Genomic DNA, 27,771 nt, shown 5'->3' on the forward strand with positions numbered 1-27,771 from the left:
TTCTTTATATACATTGTACATTACCAAATATAAATCGAAATATTTTTTATTCGATATTTATGGAAAAATGGAACGATTTTCTGGCACGTTTTATAGTCGTTTATGCTACCGGTAGTGACCTCTCACGGAAATTAGCAAAAGTAGCTGCACCGCTGCGTTAATTATCTTAAACGCAAAACATCATTTTTGCGATAAAATGCACAATTGCAGAAATCATTACGACATTCCATGATAAACGAATGATTTGTATTTCATTTTTTTATCGATTAAACATGAATTTTTTGCATTCGTCGAATTACGATTCAGAATTTCACAGAGACATCGTTTACGTTATTGCTTTGGCTCAATATTTTGTTGTTGGTCAAATATTGTGCAACGGACTTCGTTTCGCAAAGCTGTTTTACATTCGGTCGCGAACATTATTACCGAAGCACGGTTATCTTCTTATTAGTTACCGTGAAACCCATAGGGGGCTCGCGAGTGAATCGATTGGATGACAGTTTCGAAAGGACAGTTTGGCGCCGAACGTTTCGTTCAACCAATGCGCCGTCGAAGCATCGTCCTTTTAGTTCTGTAGTTTCGGTGAATGATTCGTACGTGCACTCGCGAATGAACGACGACAATTGTCTTTCTTTGCCTGTTACTCGGTGTGGTGGTTAAGTTTGATGTGTCGTCGTTGGTTACGACTATTCGATACGAAACTACGCTGCCATTGACGTAGCATAAACAGGTAACTATGCATTGCAAACTGTGCCGTGCACTCAGCAACGAACGTAACACCTTTTATTATGCTTGGCTTTATGTCGCTGTCACGGTCCGCTGAACCTTGAATATTTTATTGCCTCGAACGGTGTTCGCGTTTTTCGGATTCGTTGGAACAAATCTTTTGAATGTTCGATGGAAGCCAGCTGCCAGGAAAAGCAACGTGTCAGTAATGCATATTTATGATAATTTTTTGTACGAACGTTTTTTTACTGCCAGATAGTAAATTTTTGCAAAATCATCGTCCGTAAAATTCGTTATGCTTTTTAAAATTTCCTCAACGATGCAACATATATTAATTAAAGAGTACGTGTTACACGAACCGTATTAAATTCAGTCTTCCTTACTATAATTGTTTCCCCCGTCGAAGGAAAAACTACGCGTAATTACGGCGCACTTTCCTTTTCATCTTTCGGTTCGAATTGTCTCCCGATCATTTTCCATTTTCTCCTACGCGGAAGGGAAATCGATCAGTGCCGCTACACTTGTATTTATATTTCATTATCCACGCATCGACGAACATCAACTGTTGTTACAGTTCGATACAGACGTAACTATTCTCGTAATGTGCGGACTCGAGGGAATTTCGTAACATTATGGATGTTTCAACGACCAATCTGGACGCGACTTTGCATCTGTACCGCTTTTATTTTGTTATGAATTAAATTAATAACAAAGGAAGCATACGATTAATACAAAAAGTGTGTCAATGGCGAATCAATCGAAATTATTAATTATTTTTCGCGCCAATACTTATATCCAGCGATGTGTAATAGAATATAATCGTGTGTATGAATCGAACTGGAGTTAGATCATCGTAACGTATCGGAACCCTGAGAAATGGCTTGGTGCCACCTTTTATGGCGCCAAAAGAAACCGGTAATTTCTGTCTTCTTCTTTGCCACTTGTTTCTACCGTTATGTTGCGTAATCTATGGCGGCGATACCCGAACAGATCTGTTTTCGTCCTTCGTGCGGATACAAGCGCACGATGCACCGCAAAATAAGGATCAGTAACTTGTATGTGTCGCAGTTTCAAAACCGCGCGATCGTTTACTAAATACTGCATCGATTTTCGCAATCGATGGTTGAAATGTAAGGTTATATTCGCGCGGCTGTCAATTCGAGGAATCGTAACTGTGCAAGCTTGAACTTGCGTCGTTCGTGTAGCAACGTTGCTGGTCAAAAATGTACAGTCAGGGACGAACTGACAAGGGAAGGGGGACGGATTATTTATTACTAAAAATTGTATCGCGACAAGCTTTCCGGGTCTAATTTTTTCTTCTTATTAATGTTTGTTCCTTTTAGAACTCGATTATAACACGACACGACACGTGTGCATTATATAAATTGCTACGCGTAATTTAACGATGTCAGGCTTGAGCGCCCTCAAGAACTTGTAGTTAATCGTCCTTCTATTGAACTTATTGAACATGGCCGTTGGTATTGAAAGACTGTTCGAATTTTATCATTATTAAATAATATAATATATTATACCTGAGGTGGTCGAACACCCTGTATAATAAATATAATAAATATTTATATAATATATATATATATATTTATTATCCAAAGTAGATCAGAATAATTGATAACCTAAAAAATATACATTTATATTGTGCGATGGCGATAATATTTATTGTCACTTGTAACGAATTTGTTACTGTTTTTAAAAAGTTAACGCGTGACTTAAAAATCAAATTCCGTGCCAGGATTAATTGTAAATTTATCTCAGTTGGAATGCATAGTAGTTATAGTTGACGGACCATGGATTACGATACCTAATCCGAACAGTGATATCGCAGTACATACCTCGACCTTGACAGAATCGATCGATGGGGAGAATTGAATGGTTTCGCGCCATAAAACAAGATTTTATTCCTTTAGTGAATATATAAGTAGCATTTCAATCACCGAAGTGTTTGTTCCGTGTGGGCGTACCGAACCAGGCTATCGTATATTCCGATTTTATGTGGTAAGTTACGTTGCAAGACTCATCGATCGTTACACACACTAAATTTTCACCTCTAGTTTTTAACATCCGTTAAAAATAGTTTCCGGTGTGCAACTATTCTCGAGGATCGGTATCAGCGGGTTTCAGGAAGCAACGCGAGTGTTTCGAACAATCACATGGATTTGCCAGATATTTCGTAACGCCAATTACGGCAATTACACGACGTTTTTTTTTTTCTTTATCTAGAAATTAAACGTATTTCTTAGTGCATATAGGCACGTTTTATAAATTAACTCACCGACAATTTCTTATTTTATATCGCAAGACATTTGAAAGTCGTGGAAGTCGAGGATAAAAATTTGTACGATCGACGGGCTAATAACGTTGCACGCAACGCGACAGCAATTTGCAACGAAGAAAAACAGTCGAGTTCACCGTTTCCTGGGTGTTGCGTTTTACCGAACTGATAAAAAAAAAAAATAACCGGACGCGAGACATCTGCTCGATTAATTTTTCTGAGAAACCTCGGTCGCAGGTGTACGACGAAGAGGCCGGAGATTAATCGCGAGAGAGTGCTGTTTACATACACGCGAGTCCCTTAAACTGCAATTAGTCATAGCGACCGGTTCCAACCAACCTTGAATGATAAATTTCAGATCGAACAACTATTTTCGCGACGAGAGTAGCCACGGAGCAAAATAAAAAGTTATCTGCTCGGGTTTCTGTAGCCGATCGCGAAGAAAATGGGTGAACGTTCTACTTCCAGTCGGACATATCAAATTACTAAACTTCGCTTTGTAAGATACGCGTCGTAAAAGCTGGCTCGGACACGTCCAATGATTTAGTCGAGTGCCGAGTAATTTAATAACTTACTGTCTGCGAACATTAAAATTTACTTCCCTCCTAAATCTAACTGATCTATCTGAAATCTAATTTTTCAACATTCTGAACGCGTTCGAGTATTCTGTACGACGATACGCTAAACAATACGATGTTACATTTCCCTGTATCGTGCAAGTGATGTAATTTACTTTAATGCACCTGCCAGCACTTTCGATATTTTTTACTAGCGGACGCTCGCATTTTTTGGTGAACGGGTTTACATGATAGCGCAACAAGAACGATCGGGTGAGTCAGCCGTACCGGTAACCGGCTTCGCCTCTCTTTCTCTCCGTGTTTCCCTCGCTCTTTCGTACCTCCCCTTTCGCAGCCGACAGAAGTATCCTTGTCCCTGTCTTACTTACAGCTTCCTTTCATGTTCTTATTCGATCCCGTCCCCGAACAGTGATAGATTCCCTTATCCTTCTTTTCGCAAGTTTACGAGCAAATCCAACGCTCGACAAGTCTGACACTTAACATCTGCTCGAAACTTAAAATATCACGCTTCCCTTTCATACAAGTAAAACTATAATCTTCTAAACTTAATTAACGATCGGATAATATGATTTTCGGGTACAGAATATTTCCGAAAACAATCAAGATAAATATAATGTCATTAAGACGTCGACTGTCATGGCGGCTACTGACGATCGACACTTCAAACTTACGTGTTACAAAACCGTTTACACTGGAAGAGTGCTTGTGAAATTGTAAATAACGAAATTATACACCATTGAATTATCGAATATTCCTATGTGTCAAAATATTAGAAAATAAAAAATTTATGGAACTTGGAAATCTGCGTTAAAAATTTTCTAACATTAAAATTTCCAATTTCAACGTTTCGACGATTTCAGTACTAAAGCGATTAGTTGACAATGGAGATTTTGTAATTCGTAGATATTTTGATCTAATGGTGGTTCGAGATACGCGAGTGGAAATTTTCATGGCGTGTTTGAACAGACTCGAAACGTTTTGAGCCCATCCCTACACCGCAGGCGATCCTTTTCCTTCTCCTGCTAACCGCGCGTCCATCTCTCCTTGGAGGTCTCGCTCACTCCTTTGTTTCCCAATGCTCCAACACTTTCGAGCGAATCGCAACAGGCGACTTCATTGCGTGCCGTTCGCTCGTGACCGTTCGAGCGACGAAGTTCCTTCGTTGCACGAATCCTTTGTCTCCGTTGCTCGCGAATTAGGGCCCGATTCGACGCGAGAAAAGAAATGACCGGCCAGTGAGTTTTCGGGTATTCGGTGTAGTTTCGTTTTCATTGTGAAAGTTACGTTCGAAACATTTGTGCGACAGTTTGACAGTGACGTACGAAGCGACACTAGAGGGAAGAGAACGAAAAACTAACCCGACACTCGTCGAAGTATCGAAACGATTCGATCATCGAAACTATCACGCGTAAGTTCGATATCGCGATTAACGATGTGCAATTAAGATTTTGGAGAATTTGGTTCACGTTCGTGAACAGTGTTCTCTGTACCCGAAATGTCAAATTGAACGATTGTAAGCGTGGTACTAATTTCAGAAAAGTATAACGTTATGGAAGAAAAGAACTCGTTTAGCATAATATACCGAAAATAGGATTTGGTTAAATGGAACGATAACGATTGTATTAATGGGTTTCGAACAATTTTGCACGTGTTCAGCGGGAAACCGTAATTGACGTCCCGATACACCGTTAGTGAGTTTCTATGCATAACTACAGTTTACACTTTAATTACAGTGCATGCAATTATGGTGTTTATTTATTCCCGACGGGCTCGAACGACTCGCGAACCGCTTGAACGTAAAATAAGCGAGATTTGTTTGGTTTCTTCCTTCGTAAAATAAATATCAAAGCGTAACCGTGGGCACGAAAAAATTAACGCGATTTATGAAAATACTTTGTTATCATATGCTCGTTGCGAACTTTAGTCGACGGACGAAATTGCGTCGGAAACGTAGTCGTTAAAATAAACTAATTTGCGTTTGGCAATAAAACTCCGGATCGTCTCGCGTGTAAAATAATAATTTAAACGATACGTGATTCATGAAAGATTTCGTGGAGATTGCGAACCCGAAGTAAAAGTTTCGAAGAGCAGTTGCATGAACCGGTTGAGATGCTGCGTCTGTACGGTGTTTCACCCAGAAATGACTCATTCGCAATACAACAATGTCTTGTTTGATCTCTAGAAATGAATGTTCCCTTTCATGTGTCATTTATGATGCACATATGGACGATAACGTGTCAAGGGTACAAAGGAGAAGATCAATGAAGAAATATTATATGCTCATTCTAAACTGGTTCAAATTTTATGATTATATAGTTCAGTGCACCTGTTTAGATACTTTTTTCTTCAAACGTAGGTTCAAGTTTTCTTTGAAAATAATTATGTGGACCACTTTTCCTGCACACGTTTGTTTCGTACACGCGAGATGTATCGCGTGACCGGCGTTCTTAACGTCGCGTCGATTAGTTAATAATTTTTGTTGGATAAAAACGTTTACAGATACCCTCTGATTACATAAGGTTCTGTTTGCTTAGTAGGAGTGCCGGTTTCACTGCTTTCGTTTCCGATACACTTCTAATGTGGACACGATTGCAGTCCACCATTTGTAAATAGAAATTCGTCTCTTCCGTTTGAGATATGAAACTGAAAACTGTTCATAGTCTGTTTTCAATTTAGTATCTGCGCACGTTGGTTCTAATTACGATCAATTGTTTCAGATCTGTGGTAAAACGGACCAGGGGCTGACGAGATGTCCGAGTACTGCGAGTACATGTGGGACACCACGAGAGGTCACGCGAGCAGCGCTTTGGCGCGAAGCATCTACGAGGAGGCCAGGTTCGACAAACGCGATAAAAAACTGGCCATTAAGACCGTCAGAGCGATATTGCGAGAAATGCCGGAAGTAGGTGAGAAATCTGCAACGTCTAACATTGGGGTTAGGTCGTTCCGACGCTGGTGTGACCCTAACCTAAAAGTTCCCTTGGTTTTCCCATCCACAGTTTACCGTTGAAGATTTTGGTGCAGAGATTCATGAAAGACTCCACGGGCAGTTTGAAACAAAAAACGCTGAATTAGGTGGTAGTTCTTATTCCGTTTATCCCTCTGAGAAACTAAAAAATATTTCTTCCTGACACGTACCAATAGTAGTGCTGCTATTCCTTCGACTTGTCCCGTTAACATTTTGACGGCCGCTGTCACGTATACGTGACCTATCAGTCCCCACTTCATCATACTTCATCATTCAACTTATGTTTGTGAGGTTACATTTATAATTCCTTATAATAATGTTCCAAGCATCTTCGTGTATCTCACCTTGGTCTACGGTATCAATGGAACGAACCTATCGATACATCGAGAGAGCGTGTCGTCTGATTCGTTTTCAGCTCGTCGATCCTCGAATTTCCGGCATATAATATCCGCGTTCGAGCGGCTTCCTGCCGGCCATTTTTCACGCGAAGCATTACAATGACCCGTGTCTCTCCTCCTAGACTTGAAGCACTGCACGGATGAATATATTACGCGTTTCCTGTTGGCTCGGAAGTATCGCACGGAACAAGCTGCTGCCCTGATAGCCGCTTATCAGGCGCAAGTAGCACATCGACAAGATATCTTCGGCAATCTAACGGCGAGGGACCCAGCCTTGCAGCGCGCGTTGCGAGCAGGAATACCGGGTGTGCTTCCTGCACGTGATAGGTGAGGTTATTCGGTCGTCTCCTAGCCTCCTTAAAAATAATAATTCCTATTAGTATACGAGCTAATTAATCGATACTTTTTTTAAACAATACAGGAAAGGCAGATGCGTACTGGTTATATTAGCGTCCCAGTGGGATCCAATCGCGGTGCCGGCGTTATCTGTGCAGAGAGCCATTTTCTTGGTCCTGGAGATTCTCATACAAGACCCAAGGAATCAGGTACGGTATACAAAGTGTTCAGCTACTCCTGGGAAAAATTTTAATGGGAGATTCTAGGGTCCAAAATAAGACGAAAATCAAGAACACCAATTTGTTGATCGAGGCTTCGTTAAAAAGTTATTAATGTTTAAAGTTCCGCCTGTAGAACGGCAAATTATCATGCGCACGCAGCTGTTCGCCATTCTACAGGCGGAACTTTAAACGTTAATAACTTCTTAACGAAGCCTCGATCAACAAATTGGTATTCTTGATTTTCATCTTATTTTGGCCCCTAGAATCTTTCCTCGGGGGGTGGCCGAACATCCTGTATAATATTTTATTACAGTTTCTCGTGCTGGTCGTTTCGTATACGCCCTGTAGAAATTATTTGATAAAGGAAATCTAATTAACCGTGGCTGAGAACATATTTTGATTTTTTTTTTCTAGCAATCCGGTTTCGTGGCGGTAGTAGATTGGAGCGGGTTCTCTTTGCGACAGGGCGGTGCCTTAGGCGCAGCAGCGCTGAGAAACCTAATAGCCGCTCTCCGAGGACGATTTCCGGCTAGATTCAAAGCTGTACACTTCCTGTCGGCGCCTCTTTACGTTCAAGCCACGCTGGCCCTTGTGAAACCTTTCTTGGACGAAAAGACTCGAAACAAGGTGCGGTGAACCTTTCATATCGATCTTAACGATACCCATCTTCTGTGTTTATTTTACATTTTACCTGGAATCAGTTCAACGCTTCCCGATATACAAACATTACGCTTTTAATTCCTGGGATTGCTCTTCACTTAAATTCCTGTTATCTGCTATCAGTATAGATACCCAGAAGTTAGCTATTATAGCATTTAAGAACGTTATACCGAGGAACATTGCCAAAAGGTTAAGAACCACTGGCCTAACGCATGAATTCAAACACGCTTCTGCATACACGATTCAAGGTAGTCGGAGTTAAATATTTGACCAAAAGATAATTCGATGTATCATCCTACGATTACTATGACTTATCCTCTTTAACCACGTCTGTACTAAAAACGCGATTAATTAACGCGGTTCAACGAAATGATCGTTCTTAAAAATTATTGTTTATTAAAATAATTGAATTATGGCAAAGACGATCGTTCAAGTTGTAAGATACGAATACAAAGACTCACTGCACCCTTTAATCTAGCTTTAATTTAATTTCTGTTTAATTAATAATTCTAGATCTATCTGCATGGGAACAATTTGAGCACCCTACACGAGCATCTGCCCACCGACATTTTACCAGCGGAATTAGGTGGTACAGGGCCAGCCTTCAACCCGGGACTATGGGCAGAGCCAGTAATTCATTCGGCAATGAAGGAAGCCGAGCTGGCCGCGTTAAAGAAGGAAAAAGAGCAAGCTGAAATCGCGGAGAGATCATGTGACAGAAATCTGGTCGAGTCTAGAAACGTGGAGAACCATAAAAGAAACCAAGCGGACTCCATGGAGTCGAGCAATGGTATGAACAAAGAGATCGGACGGCGATTCTTTAATCCCTTTGGTAGCTCTGTAAAGAACCAGTCCGCAAAAAAACCAGGTGGAACGAACGTAGAGCTGAATTTGATTAATCGCAGCATCGCGCACACGGAAGAAAGGGAGCATAGAAGAGGAGTGAATAGGACAATAATGGAAGACGAGGATACTCATTGTCGGAGTAAAGATAAAATGTTGAACAATGGGAATACTAATTACTTCGAAGATAAAAGGGAACGATACAAAGATTCCGAGGATAACTTGTTAGCTTTCCAGTCCGAAACGAACTCGAACGAATACGAGATCTCGAATAGGCCGGACAGCGACGACAGTAAGGACAATTCATTAGACAATAGATCGGAGAATGCGCTAATTGAAACAGGTAAGAGCGAGATACCTTCCGAAGAAACTAATCTCATAACGTAATATTAATCTCATCGAGCTATTTAGTTTAAAATAAATCTATCGAGTACTTAAGCAAGACTTTTATAAGTATGGTAATTCTGGTTACGAATATCGACCAAAATCAAATTTTCAATACATCGCTTTGGACAAAAGGGGAAGAATCAAGTTCAAGGTAGTTTTAGGGTAAAACGTAATAGATCACTTTTTGTAGACATTAAGGAATACCTTGTGATATGGTGAACGTCATTTTTAATGTATTTATATATTCATGAGGCTTTTTATTATTTCCTTCTCATAAATAGAAAGTACATTCACATTATGAACCAATTCGTGTAGAAGTATTAGTGGAACATTTAATATAGCGAATTCATAAATTTTTTTTCATTTTTTTTCTCTCTCTCGATATACTTGTGAAAACATGAATTCATTTTTATAAAATCGAACCCACTGCCTATTTAGGTCATAACACATTAGACAAACGATATACATATTAATGCGAATAACGTACATAAAAGGAGGGTAATGGCATTAAATCAATCCTTATCCTATTAATCGAAAGTACTTAACCTGTAACAAAAGCAGAACTCGTTGCTCGAATATCTCGGAGGTTCCTTTTTTATTTTTGTTTTTTTTTTTTGTTTTTTTTTATTTTAATTGTGCGTAATAAACACAATTTACAAATAGTTTTATAGGTTGCAACAAGTACTTAGACTGCGAATTGAAATTTGCGGTATACTTATAAATGTAAATTAATAAGTTGAACTTCATTGAAACACGTGAAATTATGAATATGGGGCAAGAAACATGTTCTTCCTCGTCATACACATTTTTACATATATCCTTTAAAAACCGTTTCGACAATAAACAATTCGTATTAATTCTGTAAATATGTATTAAATTATTTATTGATGTCAAATGTATCATGAAATTACGGATCTCTTATCACGCGTATTATATACCTGAAAAAGTGTTGTAAACATTGTGTATTTACAATTTTAAGTATATTAAATATAACAGATATTTTGTTTAAATCCTCCCCCTATAAGAACTGTATTTTTAAATAAATATATATTTTACCATTTGGAACATTCTCCTTTGGTCGTCTTGCTTTACATAGAAAACTGAAGAACTATGACAAATCATAAATTAAAATTTAGTTATATCGTTACAAAAATATAAATTATTAGTAACAGCACTGCATAGCATCTGTTAGATCAACATTGATACGTGATAAATGCATAGTAGTACATTAAATTAACTAAATTTTAAGTTGGAAAGCTACATCTCTATGAAAAATGCATATATTAATTTGTCTTCCATCCATATGTTAATCAGACGCTAACAAAAGAGAAATTACGGTAGAAATAATGGAATAAAAATTTATTATTTTAGTACATAAAATATATATGTATACGATTTTAACATCAATATACATTATAAACATAGAATCTTTTAATACTTTATCACATTACCGAAAACATCCTGCTACCTTATAATTCCCTTTTTTATTTTTTCCTCACACACACACTCTCCCCCTCTTTTTCTCGATTTGTATGAAAATAGAAAATCCTACACAGAGATCTAAGATGAGGTATATAAAAAACGTTAGTCAAATATAATGCGACAGGTTGCTTATGTACAAATGTTATTACTTACGTGGACACTGAATTTTGTTACAAAAAAGAAAAAGAAGAACCTTTCAACATCAATGTATAAATATAAATATATGCAGTTATGAAAACTATGCGTTCTCTGATTCGAATCGTATTTCGATTTATGATTCGATGTGTCTATGACCGTATGCTTGACATAACGCAATTTATAGTGGACTATAAAACTGACGGTGACTTCTATGTTTCTCAAATTACGTATACTTTACGCGTATAATCGTCAACATGGAATATTGTAAACGTGAACATCTACTTCTCTGAATACATATGTGTTTTGTACTGTACCTTATGATTTCTCGTTATGAAATTATCTTGATGTAAATTGTTTGTCGAAAACTAATAATGGCAGAGTATGGTGGAAATTGTACACATTGCGTACAATGCATTAGATTATTGTCCAACAGACAAAACTCAGGCTACAACAGCAGGAGGAACCCAACCACCAAAACCGCGTTCCAATTCCTCCGCTACGGCTATCGTTAAACGATCTTGATACAGATCACCGACAACCTGTTATAAATATAATTACAAGGTATTAGAAATAATCCATTTAACGGCATAACGTCGACGTATCAAAATTTGCACCTGTATACCAATGGGAAGACCTTGCTTGTTCAAACCTAAAGGGCAAGCAGTGGCTGGCAACCCTAGCACATTAATAATTGCAGTGTACGAAAAATTGAACGGTTTAATCAGTGGCTCGTGATGCAACGGTGCTGCTGTTGGATGTGTTGGATACAAAAACACACCGTTATCACCCAAGATTTCCTATAATAAAAAGTATAGTAAGAAAGATGTCGTGGCATATGGTCAAAGATGAAAAAACTGGATGCTTCTGGTTTACATGCTTCCTAACAAATTCAATCGCTCGTTTCGTTGCGATAAAAGGACTACAATATAATTCACAAAAAGAATGTACTTTTACTAAATTAGATAGAAAAATCGCATTCTGCATGCAGGGCGAAAACATGTTTCTGTTACTAAATAGGGAAACACGTTATACCGTGTGTGACACACTAGTAGCCTGACCAGTTTGCACAAGAGTGATTCGAGAAAGAATTCACATCCGCTAACGAACAGTACAGTTCCGTAATTCGATTGTAAGAATTAATCAATATCTTGATATCTTGCGCGGTATTTCGGAAAGGAAGGCGAAGAATAAAGGTGCCAATTCCAACCCTGATGAGTTACATTACGGCCACTTAATCAATTCGAGATATTGTAATAAAAGTTTATATACAGAAAATTAAAGTTCATCGATATAATGCATAAGCTTTGCGAAATACCTTAAATTCTTGATAAAGATCCCTACTCTCTTGCATCAGCTTAACATGCTCCTCGCTTTCATGTTTCACCGCGAACCTTTCGAACGTAGCTGTGAGAAGAGCTATAAGCGTATGATTGCTCATGAACATTGCCCATTTTATAAACTCCCACCAGAGATTTATGTGACCGTTTCTGTTCGACAATTCATACGTGAAGTCTTTCTCATCCTTGCAACTCATGTTCGCCATCCACAGTGCAATGCTTTTCTTCATTTTTCTAATACTGAGTTTGGTCGCCTTGGTTTTGTGCGCTTTCTCGAGATAACGAACTACCCCCCTCATAGCGTCTCTTATTTCCACGTCTACCGGTGATGTTAAGAATTGACCGCCGTCGTCTTCCATGTAATAGAACTAAATTAAAACATATATTTATCGCATATTACAAAGTAAAAAGAACACTTAAGTATATAATTCATACCTCGATTTTTGAAATATCTACTTTGCCATCTAATCGCAATTTATCCACGTTCTTGTCCGCAAGAACTTTCAAAGTGGGCATCAGGTCTTGAGCATACCTACACATTGGACCAACTGAAAGCAGCCTATCCTGTTCATCGCTGTGAGCACTTGGATACTGACCATGTTTGGAAACTATTCCCTCAGAAGGTTTGTGTCCAAAAACACCATTGAAAAAGCATGGCATGCGAATAGAACCACCAATATCTGATCCTATTCCTAATGGTGAGCCAGCGGCTGCTTGTAGGCAACCTTCCCCACCAGAAGATCCCCCGACTATATGCCTAGTATTGTAAGGATTTTTCGTAGTACCATATATGGAATTACTGGTTTCCCACCACATTGCCAATTCTGAAACGTTTGTTGTTGCCAAAGGTATGGCCCCTGCAGTTTTCATCAATTTTACAACGTCTGCATCATGCTTGGCAACAAATTTTTTACGAACAACTAAACCAGCAGTTTGCTTCATGTTAGCAATTGCAATACAATCCTATAAAGTGGATATTACTTGAAATTGCTTTCCAATTAAAGGAGTCAACTCAATGCAGATTATTGTTTTGTTAGGTGAAACTTACCTTTGTTGTGAAAGGCACTCCAAAGAAAGGCTTTTCTTCTGCTAAAGTTTGAGGAGATGGAGCATCCTTAGATTTCAGAAGTTCATCACATTTCTTTGCCTCTTTGAGAGCTTCTTCGAAGCGTTCCTCTACTACACAGTTTAGCACTGGTTGAATTTCTCTTATTCTATCTATGTATGATTGTACTACATTTTCTGAAGTCAGCTGTAACAGTAAATAAATGGTGAAATATTTTTCTCAAATGTGTTTCTTTCCCATCTCAAAGGTAAATGTGTATTTGGGTGGACTTACCTGCTTATTGCGAATTTTAAAGGCTAAAGTAGTTGCACTATGTAGAAGTGTTAAGTCCTTTATAGGTGGTTGAGATTGGGCGGGACCTTTCAGAATTGCAATGAACAGATATATTCTTCTAGCAATTATTTCAATCAATCTATGAAGCACACTCAATACTTTTCCCGTAGTCTGCATTCTGCTTTGATTCTTAATCTTGGTAGACATTTATCTAAAAATAGGTTAAATTTCAATGCATTAGTTACTATTCCCATGTTGCGATAAAAGTTAATAAAAATAAAAGATGCTGAGTAAACAGCAGAATTTAATCTATAGTGTATGCATTGGAATAAAATATGTGCTGTAATAACATCATGACAGTGTCAGTAAACAATGAATCAAACTATTGTATAATGGATGAACATCGTTATTCATGATAGACAATCTGAATGAATAAAAGCATAGAAAGAAATTATACATTTACAGAAACAGACTACATTTACTTTAAACATTTTATCGAAACGTGACAAACCAATTTTTAATATAATTTCGAAATAATAAAACTAATTAATTCAAGTATGCTTAAATAATGCATTAACTTGAAAGTCTGAATTTGATTCTTGCCCACTGTACATCGTGTCGACGTAGCCCACGGCCAACCTGTATTTTAATACATCTCGCATTATACTTGCTAAACAAATAATACACTCGTAACGCCAGCTTGGATACGTTTCGCCATTAGCTGACATGCAAAAGGACTGATGGTTTATGGTACGTTTGCATCATCTTAATCACGTTTAATCGCGCTATCTCCATCGTTCTGGCGGTAGATTAATTGGTTGACCTTGCGTCAGAAATGATATTACCCTGTGTTTTTATGGAAAACGCCGGTACTTATCGATTAACGCGTGCCCCATAAACGACTGCCCCGAAGTGGTGACGTGCACGGCGCGGCTCGGTTTCAAATGACTTCTCAACAAACAGACGTCGTAGGCGCGATAATTTTAATACGAATTCCACACTGATAAGCCAGTAATGATGCAACCGTCCGAGTTACGCATCAAGGCTGCCCATACCAACATCATGTGAGTTTGACAGTGGTCGTTCGACCGGATATTACTTGCGGTGCGTTTCAAGGCGATGTTCTCGTTTCGTCGGGCGTTTTCCACCGGTCGGAAGCTTGCCGTGATGCACGCGGTCCGCGTAATGGGAGAGAACCTCGTTCGGTCGACGAATAACACACCAAAAAGGATAGATTCTCAAAAGTAATCGAAACGAATCGCTCGATCGACGAATTCGATCAACCGATTGCGAAAGCGATCGCGCCTAACGGTGCATGGGCGAGTCCCTTTTCCTCGTGCCTTGCTGGCGCGAACGATTTACGAATTTGATCAATCAGATCATCGAATTAATTTTAAACACGTGACCGAGGCAACTTGGAAACGGTCGATTGGAAATCGATAATTGTTACCAGAGTAACGTTGTCTCCGGAACAAGTATGGAGCATTGACGAACGTTTGTGCAGATCGAAGTACGTACATACTTACAACAGTGATTCGTTTAATGGGTCGACTGGAGAAGCCTGCTGGAAACTAGCGAGCGAATCGATATTGTCCGACACCCCTTCGATAAAGAACAAATTTAAATCACGCGTCATCGACAGTGTAGTGTTCCGTTCCGTATGACACCTCTTTTTTCGGCACTCGAAGTCAACTGATACCACTGCTCACGAGCTCCACTCTCACACCTTTGCCGGCACGAATACTGCGCGAGGGCTCGCGCAATCGCAACAGTCGGTGGGCTGGTAGACAGTCTGGGACTAACGGCGACGACCTTTTATGCGTCGCGGAGATGTTTGGCTGGTCGGGGATAGGTCGTAAAATGGCCGCCGAGTAGCGACAGGAACGATGCTTTCGCGAGTAAATGTTATTTATCGAGGATAGATATTTACAATGAGCGTATCGATATCGATCAGGTCACCCAACCATCACGACCCCTCGATCTGTTACGATACTATTTATATGCAACTACTTTTCCAATAAAGATGCTTTCGCTTCAACGAATATGTACTTACACTTTCCAGTCATTCAGGGCCGACTTTACGCATCGCGTCGAGGCGTTTCGACAATGAAATCAATAAAATAAATAAATTTGGGGACCTCGATTTTAAACGATTTTTAAAATAAAGAATTATTATATTGTTACAGAGTAAGAATTCTAGAGTTTTCCAACGTGAGTAATTTTTCAAGGTAAAGTATGATTTGCATGCAGTAATCTTTATTATTACCGCAGTTACTGCATGTTTCCTGCAAAGTTATTACTTTGACTAATATCCACGCAAATAGATCGGTAATTTGTGCGATAATATTGTTACGTAATAAAATGTTATCTTACTTAATACATATTATTTTGAAATTGAAACTCAAGTTTCACCTCGTTTCAATTTGTAACATAAATTCCAACAATCCGTTGAATAATTGTGCTTGTGATTATGAAAGTGGCCTAAGTCATATACCGGGTGTCCGATAATAAAAGATTTCATTTCTCTGTGTTTCTTATCGTTTACTTGAATAGTCGCGCGCGATTGTCAGCTCCGACGATTAACTTCACGCAACATGGACACGGTGTTTATGTTTGACAGGTTGTTATCTTTTAACACATTTGCTTATTTATGCAAACGATACCTTATATTTACTTCTTTTTATATATCCTGAATAGCTACGTAATATTTTGAAAACAAAATACTTGATATGTCAATTATTTGTTGTTTATCAAGTTTAGTTGCGTTCCCGCCACAATTATGCGACACTCATAGAATGAATTGTACTTGAACTCATTTTCCTCCACAGTGTTTTGAAATCGCTAATTAACCTTTCATCGAATTATATTTACATAGTGCTTTATACACAGTATATATAGCTGTTCATTGAAAGTAATTTATAAGAGCAAAAAATGAATAACAGGTGTGCAGACACATAGGAAATCCATAACGTATGATAATTTAAATGTTTTGATCCATTTCTTCGTTAATAGCTATAACCTTCCGGCTGTCCAGAAAAAAAAGTAACTGGTTATGTAAAAGATCGTGAAAGATTGACAATAGTATGTAGGGCACACATTTTCACATCGAATCATAATATTCATTATTGATAAACAGATGACATATCGTCAACGACAAGTACATCGTAATCGTTCGAATTAAAAGTAACCTCGATAATTTGCATTTATCGCGAGCACTTTTCCTTATTTTTATTTTATTTTTTTGTAACATATAACCGTCAACAATTCCCCGTCATCAGGACACGGAACAATTCGTAATTTTCCAATCGTCATGAATCATTAAAGCTCGTCAGATGGCGACTCGATCGCACGTCATCAGCCAAGATACTAAAGAGGGACAATGGCGTCAATGGTGACGCGCGCGCGTGTGTCTGTGTACGACAGGGTGAATGTCACTTTGTGGCCACTTACTTCCTTATCACTCCACAAAGAACGTTCATCATCCTTGGTGATTTTATTATTGGCTGCGTCTCGTGCTGAGTTAACGACGTAACGGTGTGGTGAGACTGACTCTTACGTTTTCCAACTTGAAATGGGGCTCGCGATCGCTGATCGCCTTTTTGAGGTTAGCTCACAGAACTGTGCGGCATTTTCGCGCCGCAATAACACTTTGCGAAACCTTGTTCCGTTCTCCGTTCGCTCGATTTATCCGCTGTTGGTTCTTGCGACGTCTGCATTACCGAGATTCTGTACGTCGACCATTCCGTTAAAATTCATTCGATGATTTGGGTGTCACCATGATCCAGCCATTCCACATCCACTTCCAACATAACCTTTAAATTTGTTTGGACCTTGTTACGTTTCATCCCTTCCCGTGTAATGATTATTATAGTTTACCATAGTATTATAAACGCAAACTTTGTAGCATGTTTAAACTTCTCGTGCTATTTCCATTGTTTCAGACAACTTCTATTAGTTGCAAGTGAATGTAATTGTTTTGTTTCTCGAATGACGTCGGCTTGATTCATGTCCTCTTTTTTTTGTCTTACTCTACTATTGATTCCATTTTATCTATTACGAAAGTTATGACATCAATTCAGCTGTCTCAACTTCCTACAGCTGTTTTTATTTTCGGACGCGTCGTGTCCTGTCCAGTCTTTAACCTCGATTTATATTTTACTTCTCCGATTACCGGCTATTACCGAATACAGCCAGAATACTTTAATAATAAAACGAAATACTTTCCATTCCTTGTAAATACTAAAATTAGGTAAATGCTTCTTTTTGTAAAAATAAAACAAGTTCTACGAATAAAATCGTCCGAGGGGGCATAATCATATTTTATTATTCGTGAAACTCGGAGTGAAAGTAATAGGAATATTTCGTGACTCTCTTGTGTTTCGCTTTCTAAATTTTACCATAATTACTTTTTGATGATACACATTTCCCAGCGTATTGAAATACCAGCCGAACAATACCGTGATGAAAGACTTCGATAAGTCCTTAAAATCATACTAGTTTTTCGTGCTTATCATTTTCTGCAATCCTGATCGAGATACGTGTATTTTTATCGAACAAACGAGGGGGTAGGTCCAATTTCGAGCGGCTTTAATCTTATCCGATGGAATTTCGAAAATATTCGCGCCAAACGTTCGAGGCCATCGAGAGACGAAAAGCCCGGTCGCCATTCTAAGCCCGATAGAACGTTCTCCGATAATTGAAACCTTGACCCAACGATTCAAGCCATTCAAAAACGCGAGCCAACGAGTGCAAAAGTTTTTTCCGCTATTTCCTCAGATTCGCGCCGCTGCTATGACATAGTGAATACCGAGGCATCGAATCGCTGGTCGACTCCGGAGCAATCGTCGCGATCGAGGTCGCCGTGAAGGATGAAGAAGGTCAAGGGTCAGGACGACGCCAAAGACATTCAGGAAAAAATGAAGATGGTGGACGTGAAATCGTCGTCGCCGGCCAGCCTGCTGGCCAGAAACGCTGTTCTGTTGCCCAGTAGCTTGGCCAGAGTCAAGCAATTCGAGCAGTCGAGAGCGATAATAAGCCAAGCGGGGTCGTCTTCCGGTTCAGCCACCGGTGAGTCAACAAGTTGATTATCCGGTATGCCTTTGGCGTTCAGCTTTTAACTGTTTGCACGCACAGGCATGGGAGTTGCGTATTACCATTGTGCCGTGTGGTTTATCAGGAATTTCTTTAGGTAACCTAATTATTTTGTCATAAGGTATGTATTTTTTATAACAAGGACTGGATGGGTGAGTAAGATAGGATTTTCCAAGCATTTGGTTAGCGAAGGTTGCTCAAGAAAAATTGTCCCAAGTTAGTGGATGTTAGGAAGGGGATCGTAGACGAAGTTTCTCCAGCATCATGCCCGGTTCGCATTATTGGGTCAGGATAGGGCAGGGCAGGGCCACTTGGCGAGTACATTTTGTCTCCTGTCCTGTCCCGATAGTGAGAATCGGTCTTATTCGGGGCCCAAGAAGAGGAATATCACAACGTGGGATTGGACTGGATGTTTCACCCGTCGAGAAGTGAAACACGTTACCGATTTGCATTATTGGGTCAGGATAGGGTAGGGCAGGGCCAACCGGTGTGACCATTCTGTCCCCTGTGCTGTCCCGATAGTGAGAATCGGTGCTAAAAAAAATTTATTCTTCGCTTTATTAATGTATATACCCGTTATTTTTAAATTTCTTTCGTTATACGCGAAATACTCAGACGAAAGTTTAATTCGTAATACGATATTTTCAGCGATAAAGAATGCACGCAGAAAAAGTTTACCATTCAAGTGTGGAGGCTGGGTCTGGCTGACAAAGTTCAGACGAAAAGTTTCTGGTGGATTATGGCGGATACGTTTCAACCGGATGGAAAACGCGACCGATTTATTCTTAACGCGCGGAGCAGTTCCATGAAAGTCATGCTTGTGCGTGGCTGTTCGATACCCGTCTATTTATAATTCCGTGGTTCTATAAGTTTAGCCAAATATTGATTTTGTTCAAACGTCTGGCCGCGGTTCACTTTTGAGCTTTCGCATTCCGATCGACGTGTCCATGGTAAACACCAAACATGCTCGCCACGTCGCGTTACAAGGTCATTATGACGAATGGGTTGCGACGAAAAAAAAACGTTACGCAACCACGGGATAAGGAGCGCTGGATCATTATTAACCTCGAGACGATAGGGAGCGTCGTTGACCACACGAATCAAGAACTCTTCCATTTCGTTTAACGTAGTTTTGTTTTGCTCGAATTACCAAAAATAAATAAGCGAAAATTGAAGTCTGAGTGCAAATTTCGTGAATACATTTTTATCTTACAAAATTGGAACATTTATCTTTGTCGAAAGTGACGGGAATATTTTTGGCACCCGAGTTAACCAGGACATCCTGTCGCCGCCACTCGAAGGACAGGACCAATCTCGTCGAAGTAACAAGAGTCACGTGCCACGCCATTAATCCGTTAAAAATCGTTCGACCGTTTTCTACGTAATTTGATATCCGGATTCCAGGGGTGTCGAGTTTTCTTGTTAGGAGTGACATAGTCTAGGGCGATTCATGCATGACCGGTAACGGAACCACTACTGCCACCTACCGGAGGGGGCAAGGAATAGACCAACTGATCTGCCCCCTTACTGCGTGTACGGGGTTAGTTAGTTCCTGTAGCGAGCTACGCTCGGACGCACAAAGGGACAAATAGTCCTCCCACGCAGGATACTACGTATCTACATATTAAAGTGTTTTATAAACTTTATGTGTGTCGCCCTTCCTGCGTTCACCTCCACGTTGCGCCACCAACATTTCTAACCGAAGATCGGTTTCTGCGATGGAAATGCACCGAATCGGGGAATCGAATTTTGCTCGGTTACCGGACGCAAACTGATCATTTCCGCGAGGGAATCTACTTTTGAGATCGTGGCTCGCATACTGCGCGAAGATGGAAAAAGTCACGGGCGTTATTGGTTCTGTCGCAGCCATGAATTTTGTGATTTATTCTGATTGGATCGCTGGCTCGTTTCGAGAATACAGCGAATTTCTTTTCAATCCAATCGCGAAATTGTAAAGCAACGTTAACCAATATAATCACACTTGCTATTTAAATTGAAAAAAAGAAGGTACAATTTGTAGAACGTGTAAAATTCTAATAATTGAATCACACACTGTATTAACACGTATGTTAAATAAATAAAAAATAGTTCGATTTATGTCGTGTTTGGGTTCGTTTTAATCGACTGGCTCCCAATAATACATTGACACCATTGTTAAGAAAATATCGAAATTATGGGGAGTAAAATTTTGTAGATTGCACGATTATTTTGTTGAAATCGTCGTTGCTCGACATACTCTGTCCGTGTGTCTTTGTCATGCAACGATTCGAGTCCGTTTTAATAAAATGATACGCTACCTTGGACGATTCGATGAAATTCCGGGGTCGTATCTTCCCTGTACTCTGTGCATAGCGTTTCGAGCATCGATCAGATTCAATTTCTCGGGCGAATTATTATCCGACTGTCCCAACGGGGGGGCGAGTACGCGTAAACGCTGTCACAGTCAGGTCTTTCGTACTGAAAGGGTTAATTATTCAGGGTTAATAGTCAGCATCAGCCCGAGTCACTGTAGCGACGTCGATCTTCGCGGAACGCCACACGCTCAGTGGCGAGATCCTGCGTGTTAGACACGCCGTAGCTACTATATTGATCTACCTGTCCGAGGGCTATATCGGTCCGCGTGTTTCGGTGCAGTACCTTCCAGTCCGCCAACGCGAGATCAACGTTTCGTCCGGCAGCTTCTCCCGCGATCACGTTTCGTTCACGTCGAAACGTTTCGAACTCGGACCATATACAATCTGTTTACTTCGAATCGACGGTTCTCGTTGGTGGACGCTTCCGGCCGGGCAGGATGACTCGTCCGAGACGCATCTCGGGGACGAGCAGCAACATAACACCAACGTGACGTATCTTTGTCGGGCGTCAGTCTCTGTTTTTCTCGTTTCGTTCTTCAATCGTTGGTTTTTTTTTTCGAATACTCGCGGCCGGCCATTTCTTTGGGGTTGACGTGGATTGATCGTGCCCGCTATTTCGATTGCTTTTTGCGCGCTACGAAGTGTACGTGTATATATGTCGATTTTCGACGTCACCGCGGTCTCGTGCAGGTACGCTCGCGGGTTTATCCCGTTCCCGCCGTTTTACACTCGATTTTCTAGCACGTTTTCACATCGTTCCGCTGACGGGACAGAAATTCGTACATGTTTTGGTCTCGTTTGACGTTTCCACGCCACTCGACAGTGTGTCTTGTCATCTCGCTACCCACATTTTACATTCAAAGCTAGATTTACACCGGGCATTGATTGCACGTACTTTTATCGAAAATCATATCCACGATTTTTTTCATATTTATATAACTATGTCCAGCGTTGACTGAGTTCCGGTAGAGTTTTATTTCCCATTCTGGCACTGCTTCATCGAGTATTCCTTTTTTTTTACATTACGTTCGTTAAAGATGTTTTTAATACATTGGCGTTTGTAATGTTCGTAGTTCGTTATTATTTCTTTCAATATTCAAGAGTTTGTCGCACCGTTGCTCGAGCCCCTTTAATATTTTACGATGTCACTTTTCCCTCGTAATTTGCACCGTAATTAACTGCCGTTTCAACGTAAATACTTCAACATTTTATAGACGTTTATTAATTTTTTTTTTACTCAAGCACGCAATTTTCCAAACCATTCCACGGCGTTTAATATCTCCATTATATTATTCATTATCCAAACGTGGAGTTCAGGAAAAATGTTCCTGCAGACAATAACCTTTAGGAAGGCTGTTACAATTTTATGACCGCCGTGAACGCTGTTTTATGCTTCGGGAAGTATGTACAAGGGCGTTCAGAAAAGTTGGAAAGACCGTGTTTAAATTCTACAACTTTTATCGAGTTCCTGCGCGATCATCTTTATTGTTAAAGACGCTGTAGAGAAAATTCGCAGTTCTTTTCTACTAAAAATTCCATCGTGGAGACCCAGCTAAAAAGAAACTCGTCGATTTCGAATAAAAGTTTGTTCAGTTCTGTCCGATTAGATTTTAAGGAGTCGAGACGCGATTCTTTCGATTCTTGTACGAAGAACTGTACATTAGGATTCGCAGAGATGCTCACGCGGCTGATTGTACGCAGGAGGATGATTAAACATCCCTGGACACTGACGTTTCGATGAGAAAATGCCACGATGCTGCGGCGCGTCTCTGGTTTCCGTCATGGACGGCGACGGGTCTCCGCAGAGTCTCGGTTTGCAGATCCAGGACGGTCAGTAATCAACGATAATTGGTTGTTAGTTTTACCCATTTTCGAGAACGTTTCCACGGGCGTTATGTTTCAAACGGACGTGCTTAATCGTCGCGACGCGACTTCCCAGAGGATCGCTTCATAAATTACGCCACGAGCTACCTAGTAGAATCTCAATTGTCCCAAGTTATCCGAATACGTTCTAACGAAAGGAAACGCGATCGTGTTCCGTTCGTGAGAGCCTTTTAGAAAGTCACCAGTCCGGATTCGACCAACTTGCGTTTGAAATTTGCTTTTGCAAAGTCGACGCGTGTTATCGCATTTTTTCCAGGAAATTACAGTACCTTCGACCAATTTAGTCGAACCAACGGGTGCCTGATATTACAATTCTAATTTACGTAATTATTACCATCGAAAGAAATTGAATTTCGAGGACGTTGCATTCTAATGTTTATTAATTTTTTTATGTTAGATAGTGAACGTATTAATAACGATCGTTTCAGATATGCACAACCATCGCCGTGCGGGGGACGCACATGGGCGTTCAACGAGCACAGTCGAAGGTCACTGATCCCGGTGTTCCGCACGGGGGTCATAAATAATTTCTAAAACTAATCTCGCGCGAAACGTTTGCTCGTTATCGGTTCTGGACGAAGACTGACCTTAACAAGCGTTATTTTTTCTCGGCTGTTCGCAGGCAATCCTCGAAATAAAACCGCATTAGCGCCTGGGCACAGTTTGATGGACTGGATCCGACTGAGCAACTCTGGCGTCGATTTGACCGGCGTCGGCGGCGTTCCGCGAGTCGTTACTTTGTCCGAGTTGGCCAATCACGATAAAGAAAACGACGCCTGGATCGCGATTCGAGGTACGATCGAACGGTCTCGATATTAATATTCCCGCCCGAAACGCGAAACTGTCGAAGCTAACGATGAACGTCTATTCTGATTTTAACGACATTTCGAAGGTTTATAGGGCGCTCGTAAATCGAGGGATACGCGACGTCAGGGGCAAAATCAATTAACATCAATTTCTGATCAATTTCTGGTAACGCGAGAGCATAGTTTCCCCGAGTATTTGGCCTACGTTTAAATTTCTGACAACAATTTAGGTAGACCTTTAAAACCAATTCCCCGCTGATGAGATTACACATCGATCGGGGGCTCCCATGGAGAAAACCCGTGTTAATTGAAATTTAATCGAAGGAATTAAAATCGATGTCTCGAAGGTGATCGCGACGGGAATAAATTCGGTGGTGTTTTCTGCCGTCGCGATATAATCTGGCTTGAAAGAGTGATAATAACGGGAATCGCGCGGGGGAGGAGGAGGGAAGTTTCAGCTTAGCTGGCTGGAAATTAAGTAAAATAGATAGATCCAGTTTAACGCTAAGTTAAACTTGATTCCAATTTAAGTTTCGCTCGACCGGGTCTCGGTATTCTCGTTTCAGCTGCTTTCACGGCTTTTGTTGCCTTTCTTCGTCTCGACGATGAAAATTGCATGCTGATCGATAGAGCACACCGTGTCTTCCCATTTTACACAGCGAATGAGCACAGGTCACGAGACGTCGGGGACAATACTGACCGGCGATAAACGTTTGCTTTTAACCTGATTAAAATTTATCATATTCCTCGCCAGTAATTAATTCCGTTCCACGGAACGTCGACGTGATTTCAATTTTTTCGATTTTCGTTCGAAACGATGCGTTCGGAATACCGTGACCCGAATATTACACAAATCGGTGTCGATTTTGTTTCGATAACGTAGCTTCGATCGGGTCGGTACAAGGTCTGTATTTCTATGAAATTGATACGACGTCGAAAATACGATATGAAATATTCGATACCCAGAAACATCGAGTACCGGCGTTATCAGCGTCGCGATTACAATTTTTACAATTTTTACAATTTTACGATTCTTTAATTCGTTGATATTGTTAATATTACTTACGGTGATTTCTGTTTAACGATATTTCGTATATAGGAATCGTCTTCAACGTGACGCGTTATATGGACTTCCATCCAGGAGGGACTAGCGAATTGATGAGAGGCGTCGGAAAGGACGCGACTAAACTGTTCGAAAACGTGAGTCCAAATGGTTCGGGACGCCACTTGAGCAAAGAAAGGGCTCTTTCAGACGAATCGCTCGGCAGAGATGCAGTCCACGTATAGGTTAAGCGGTTCGATGGAAATCAATTGGCCGCACAAGGCCACCGAGTGGTTTTACCCCCGCCTCCGCCTGGCTGACCTACCACTCGCTTCATCCATTTTTTTTCGGACCTGAAACTTATAAGGAGAGTGCTAGTCCTTCGAGGTCATCGATTTAAGTGCAATCTTTTATCAATAACTCCAAACCGTTATTATTCTTCGCCACTGTTTTCTCTGGAAGAGCCCTCGCGATTCCAGCTGATCGACTATTATTTTTACGTACCCATAGATCGTTCGTTGCAGGTGCACGCTTGGGTGAATTATCAGAGTATTCTGCAGAAATGCGTCGTGGGAAGACTCAGCCGTGGTTCCGTTTCTGCCTCGTCGCCGACGGAAACCACCCCCTCCAGCACGACGGATTGTTCATCCGCGACGTTGGACCTGATTAAAAGTTGCACGAGTCAGTAGGCTTCTTTCGTACCAATTAGTTTTCACTTCAACAGATTTATAGTGATAGCTTGAGACGTTAATAAATTTCCACTAAATCAAGGGTGTGGATCACTCTACGATCTTACTATTTACTGATATTTAGCGCGAAATACCAGCCAAGAAAATCTGTCGGACACCAGCCCGTCGAACTTGAAGATGGACTGGAGACAAACGACCAACTCCATCACGCTCTTCTACCAAACGGTGCGCGATTATCCGAGCATCTCCTATCACGTGAGGAGGATAAGCGACTCGAAGTTGCTCTTCAAACTGTTCTTCGAGAAGGAAGTAATAGCGCACGAGCTCGAACTGGCGGCAGGCGTTGAATGGCCACCAGCGTGCAAGAGGAACCTGGAAACCATGGAGGTAAATGTTCAATAATATTGTTTATCTAGTTCTACGATCGAAAATAAGCCAAGGATCATCGAATTTTGTTTTCGTAGGTGGACTTCACGTTCGCGAAGAAGACAAAAGGTATATGGAAGTCTCAGGGAAGTCACACGATATGGAGGGAGCCAAACACGAACGCACGGATGTACAAAGAGTACGAAGTGCTCGCTAACACACCGTTTTCCGAGTTGGTTCATCTGCTGGTTCTGCGAGCAAAAGACTCGTTGGAATTGGTACCAGTTGGGAGACACGTAGAGGCCAAAATGAACGTGATGGGTGAGTAGGCGTTTTTGGAATGGTCACCTGTCCTATTTCGAGATGGCCTTACTCAGGTTGGTAGATTACAGGTCCATTAAAGCAATGAACCTTGCAACAAATACTGTGAATAACAATCTCTGTATTTATTTATATAATATTGACATACAAAGAAATTGATGTTAATGTACCGAATCGGCAAGATAAAAATCTCTGGATGAACATGAAGTTCTAGGGAAGATCTAGACAGTGAAATGATCGTTACGCCTAATATTTTATCAAGACTCTGTAATCTACCATCTTATGAAAGACGACTAAAATGGAGGACAAGTGGTGTTGAACGACCGATTGATTCTGTTCCAGGAATGGAAATTTCACGATCGTACACGCCTGTCCCACCGTGCCTTCATCCCGACGACATGGTACCGAATTACAAGTCCGACTGCATATGTCTGATGATAAAGAAGTACCCTAATGGCGCGCTGAGTCCGTCCATAACCGCCCTACAGACCGGTCAGACCCTCGTGTTGAGCAATGCTTTAGGTGCCTTCGTAGTAGAATCCTTCGATCGTTACTCCGTTATTCACATGCTGGCAGGCGGAACAGGGCTCACCGCGATGCTTGGAATCATCCAGCGGTCCTTGGCCAGGCGCAGCGTGTTGGTATTCCTCCGTTTGCCTTCTTTTTTCATTCGTATTCGTTCCCGACCCTCCGCGCGGTCCAACTCGCTCGCCCCATTTCGTGTTAGTCAACCTAAATTGATTTTTAAAAAACGTTTGGCATCTTAGGACTGCGGTGAATCTTTGGCACTGTATAATGTCCCTTTTTTAGCGTATCAGTATAAAACGAGTGTTTGTCCAGTCGATAAGATGCGAATAAAACATTAGGCTCTTGATACTTTGATACTAGTGCTTTATCAATTTCTTTTGTTTCTTTAGGAAGACTATAAACCTCCTGAACTTCAACAAGGACGAGGACAATATGTTCTACGTGGCGCAACTGGACAAAGTTAGCGCGGAAAAGAAGTGAGTGATACGATTATTTTGTTCCAGGTAGGATTACCTTTGAAACGTTGATGATTTTTAGGTTGAAGGTTACACATATCCTTTCGCAAGCCAGCAGCAAATGGACGGGAAGACGCGGTACCGTGTCCGACGACTTATTGAGAGAACTTGTGGCGGAACAGTCTCCGGAAGCGTGTGTCTTCACCTGTGGCCCTCGAGGGTTCATGCAGTCCGCGAAAAAGTAATATCAACGCACCTGAAACAAAACGAAAAATACCATTAGATTGTATATTATTTGATTTATTAACAGTACGTATTTTTCAGATCCCTTCAGAAGCTCGGCTGGAAATCCTACCAAATGTACGATTTCGACGATTAGTCGATCCAAGCGAAAGTATGCCTCCCCTCCTTTTGATACCAAACTTACGAACAGAGACAGGAACGTCGAAAGTGAAATATTCCAACGGACCGAATCCTCCGAGGAATCGATCAGGCGTCGTACTTCCGAGCTTACAAAGAACATTTTGGATACTTT

At 40.7% G+C, this 27,771-nt stretch overlaps 3 protein-coding genes across 13 annotated transcripts; 2 read left to right on the top strand and 1 right to left on the bottom strand.

Annotated features, from left to right (window-relative positions):
* The first annotated feature begins 454 nt into the window (after positions 1 to 454).
* LOC122398574 (clavesin-2-like) lies at positions 455 to 9,421 on the top strand. 3 transcript variants are annotated; one of them, XM_043398587.1, is made up of 6 exons: positions 455 to 730; positions 6,309 to 6,497; positions 7,080 to 7,284; positions 7,379 to 7,502; positions 7,929 to 8,141; positions 8,688 to 9,421. In XM_043398587.1, exons 2-6 carry the CDS (start codon positions 6,341 to 6,343, stop codon positions 9,402 to 9,404), a joined length of 1,416 nt encoding a protein of 471 aa, XP_043254522.1. In that variant the 5' UTR covers positions 455 to 730; positions 6,309 to 6,340; the 3' UTR covers positions 9,405 to 9,421. The 3 variants fall into 3 exon arrangements, with proteins under 3 accessions (XP_043254522.1, XP_043254525.1, XP_043254524.1); XM_043398590.1 differs by lacking the exon at positions 455 to 730 and adding an exon at positions 1,703 to 1,781; XM_043398589.1 differs by lacking the exon at positions 455 to 730 and adding an exon at positions 4,637 to 4,999.
* Positions 9,422 to 9,550: 129 nt separating this feature from the next.
* On the bottom strand, positions 9,551 to 23,678 carry LOC122398573 (fatty-acid amide hydrolase 2). 4 transcript variants are annotated; one of them, XM_043398586.1, is made up of 7 exons: positions 23,617 to 23,678; positions 13,701 to 13,911; positions 13,410 to 13,613; positions 12,797 to 13,324; positions 12,340 to 12,729; positions 11,639 to 11,821; positions 9,551 to 11,563 (listed from the first exon to the last, which is right to left on the bottom strand). In XM_043398586.1, exons 2-7 carry the CDS (start codon positions 13,905 to 13,907, stop codon positions 11,465 to 11,467), a joined length of 1,611 nt encoding a protein of 536 aa, XP_043254521.1. In that variant the 5' UTR covers positions 13,908 to 13,911; positions 23,617 to 23,678; the 3' UTR covers positions 9,551 to 11,464. The 4 variants fall into 4 exon arrangements, with proteins under 4 accessions (XP_043254521.1, XP_043254519.1, XP_043254520.1 ...); XM_043398584.1 differs by lacking the exon at positions 23,617 to 23,678 and adding an exon at positions 17,151 to 17,275; XM_043398585.1 differs by lacking the exon at positions 23,617 to 23,678 and adding an exon at positions 14,546 to 14,598.
* On the top strand, positions 17,105 to 27,701 carry LOC122398572 (cytochrome b5 reductase 4). Of its 6 annotated transcripts, none has more exons than XM_043398579.1 (11): positions 17,105 to 17,239; positions 18,477 to 18,767; positions 23,652 to 23,822; positions 24,935 to 25,035; positions 25,402 to 25,558; positions 25,691 to 25,953; positions 26,031 to 26,253; positions 26,596 to 26,890; positions 27,171 to 27,257; positions 27,319 to 27,477; positions 27,561 to 27,701. In XM_043398579.1, the coding sequence occupies exons 2-11, from the start codon at positions 18,569 to 18,571 to the stop codon at positions 27,613 to 27,615; spliced, it is 1,710 nt and encodes a 569-aa protein (XP_043254514.1). In that variant the 5' UTR covers positions 17,105 to 17,239; positions 18,477 to 18,568; the 3' UTR covers positions 27,616 to 27,701. The 6 variants fall into 6 exon arrangements, with proteins under 6 accessions (XP_043254514.1, XP_043254510.1, XP_043254517.1 ...); XM_043398575.1 differs by having other exon boundaries at positions 17,167 to 17,304; XM_043398576.1 differs by lacking the exon at positions 17,105 to 17,239 and adding an exon at positions 17,329 to 17,428.
* The last annotated feature ends 70 nt before the right edge of the window (positions 27,702 to 27,771 follow it).

Source organism: Colletes gigas, unplaced genomic scaffold, assembly GCF_013123115.1.
Source record: "Colletes gigas isolate AHSC1104 unplaced genomic scaffold, ASM1312311v1 Colletes_gigas_Sc00011, whole genome shotgun sequence".
NCBI classification, from domain to species: Eukaryota; Metazoa; Arthropoda; class Insecta; order Hymenoptera; family Colletidae; genus Colletes; species Colletes gigas.

Excerpts from the sequence above, each read along its gene's own strand:
- LOC122398573 (XM_043398586.1), bottom strand. The coding sequence starts at position 13,907 with ATGTCTACCAAGATTAAGAATCAAAGCAGAATGCAGACTACGGGAAAA. Across the intron at positions 13,325-13,409 it reads GAGTGCCTTTCACAACAAAG|GATTGTATTGCAATTGCTAA; the intron begins GTAAGTTTCACC and ends TCCACTTTATAG. Across the intron at positions 12,730-12,796 it reads TAGATATTTCAAAAATCGAG|TTCTATTACATGGAAGACGA; the intron begins GTATGAATTATA and ends GTTTTAATTTAG.
- LOC122398572 (XM_043398579.1), top strand. The coding sequence starts at position 18,569 with ATGAAGAAGGTCAAGGGTCAGGACGACGCCAAAGACATTCAGGAAAAA. Across the intron at positions 25,954-26,030 it reads GGAACCTGGAAACCATGGAG|GTGGACTTCACGTTCGCGAA; the intron begins GTAAATGTTCAA and ends TTGTTTTCGTAG. Across the intron at positions 27,258-27,318 it reads AAAGTTAGCGCGGAAAAGAA|GTTGAAGGTTACACATATCC; the intron begins GTGAGTGATACG and ends GATGATTTTTAG.
- LOC122398574 (XM_043398587.1), top strand. The coding sequence starts at position 6,341 with ATGTCCGAGTACTGCGAGTACATGTGGGACACCACGAGAGGTCACGCG. Across the intron at positions 7,285-7,378 it reads GTGCTTCCTGCACGTGATAG|GAAAGGCAGATGCGTACTGG; the intron begins GTGAGGTTATTC and ends TAAACAATACAG. Across the intron at positions 7,503-7,928 it reads TACAAGACCCAAGGAATCAG|CAATCCGGTTTCGTGGCGGT; the intron begins GTACGGTATACA and ends TTTTTTTTCTAG.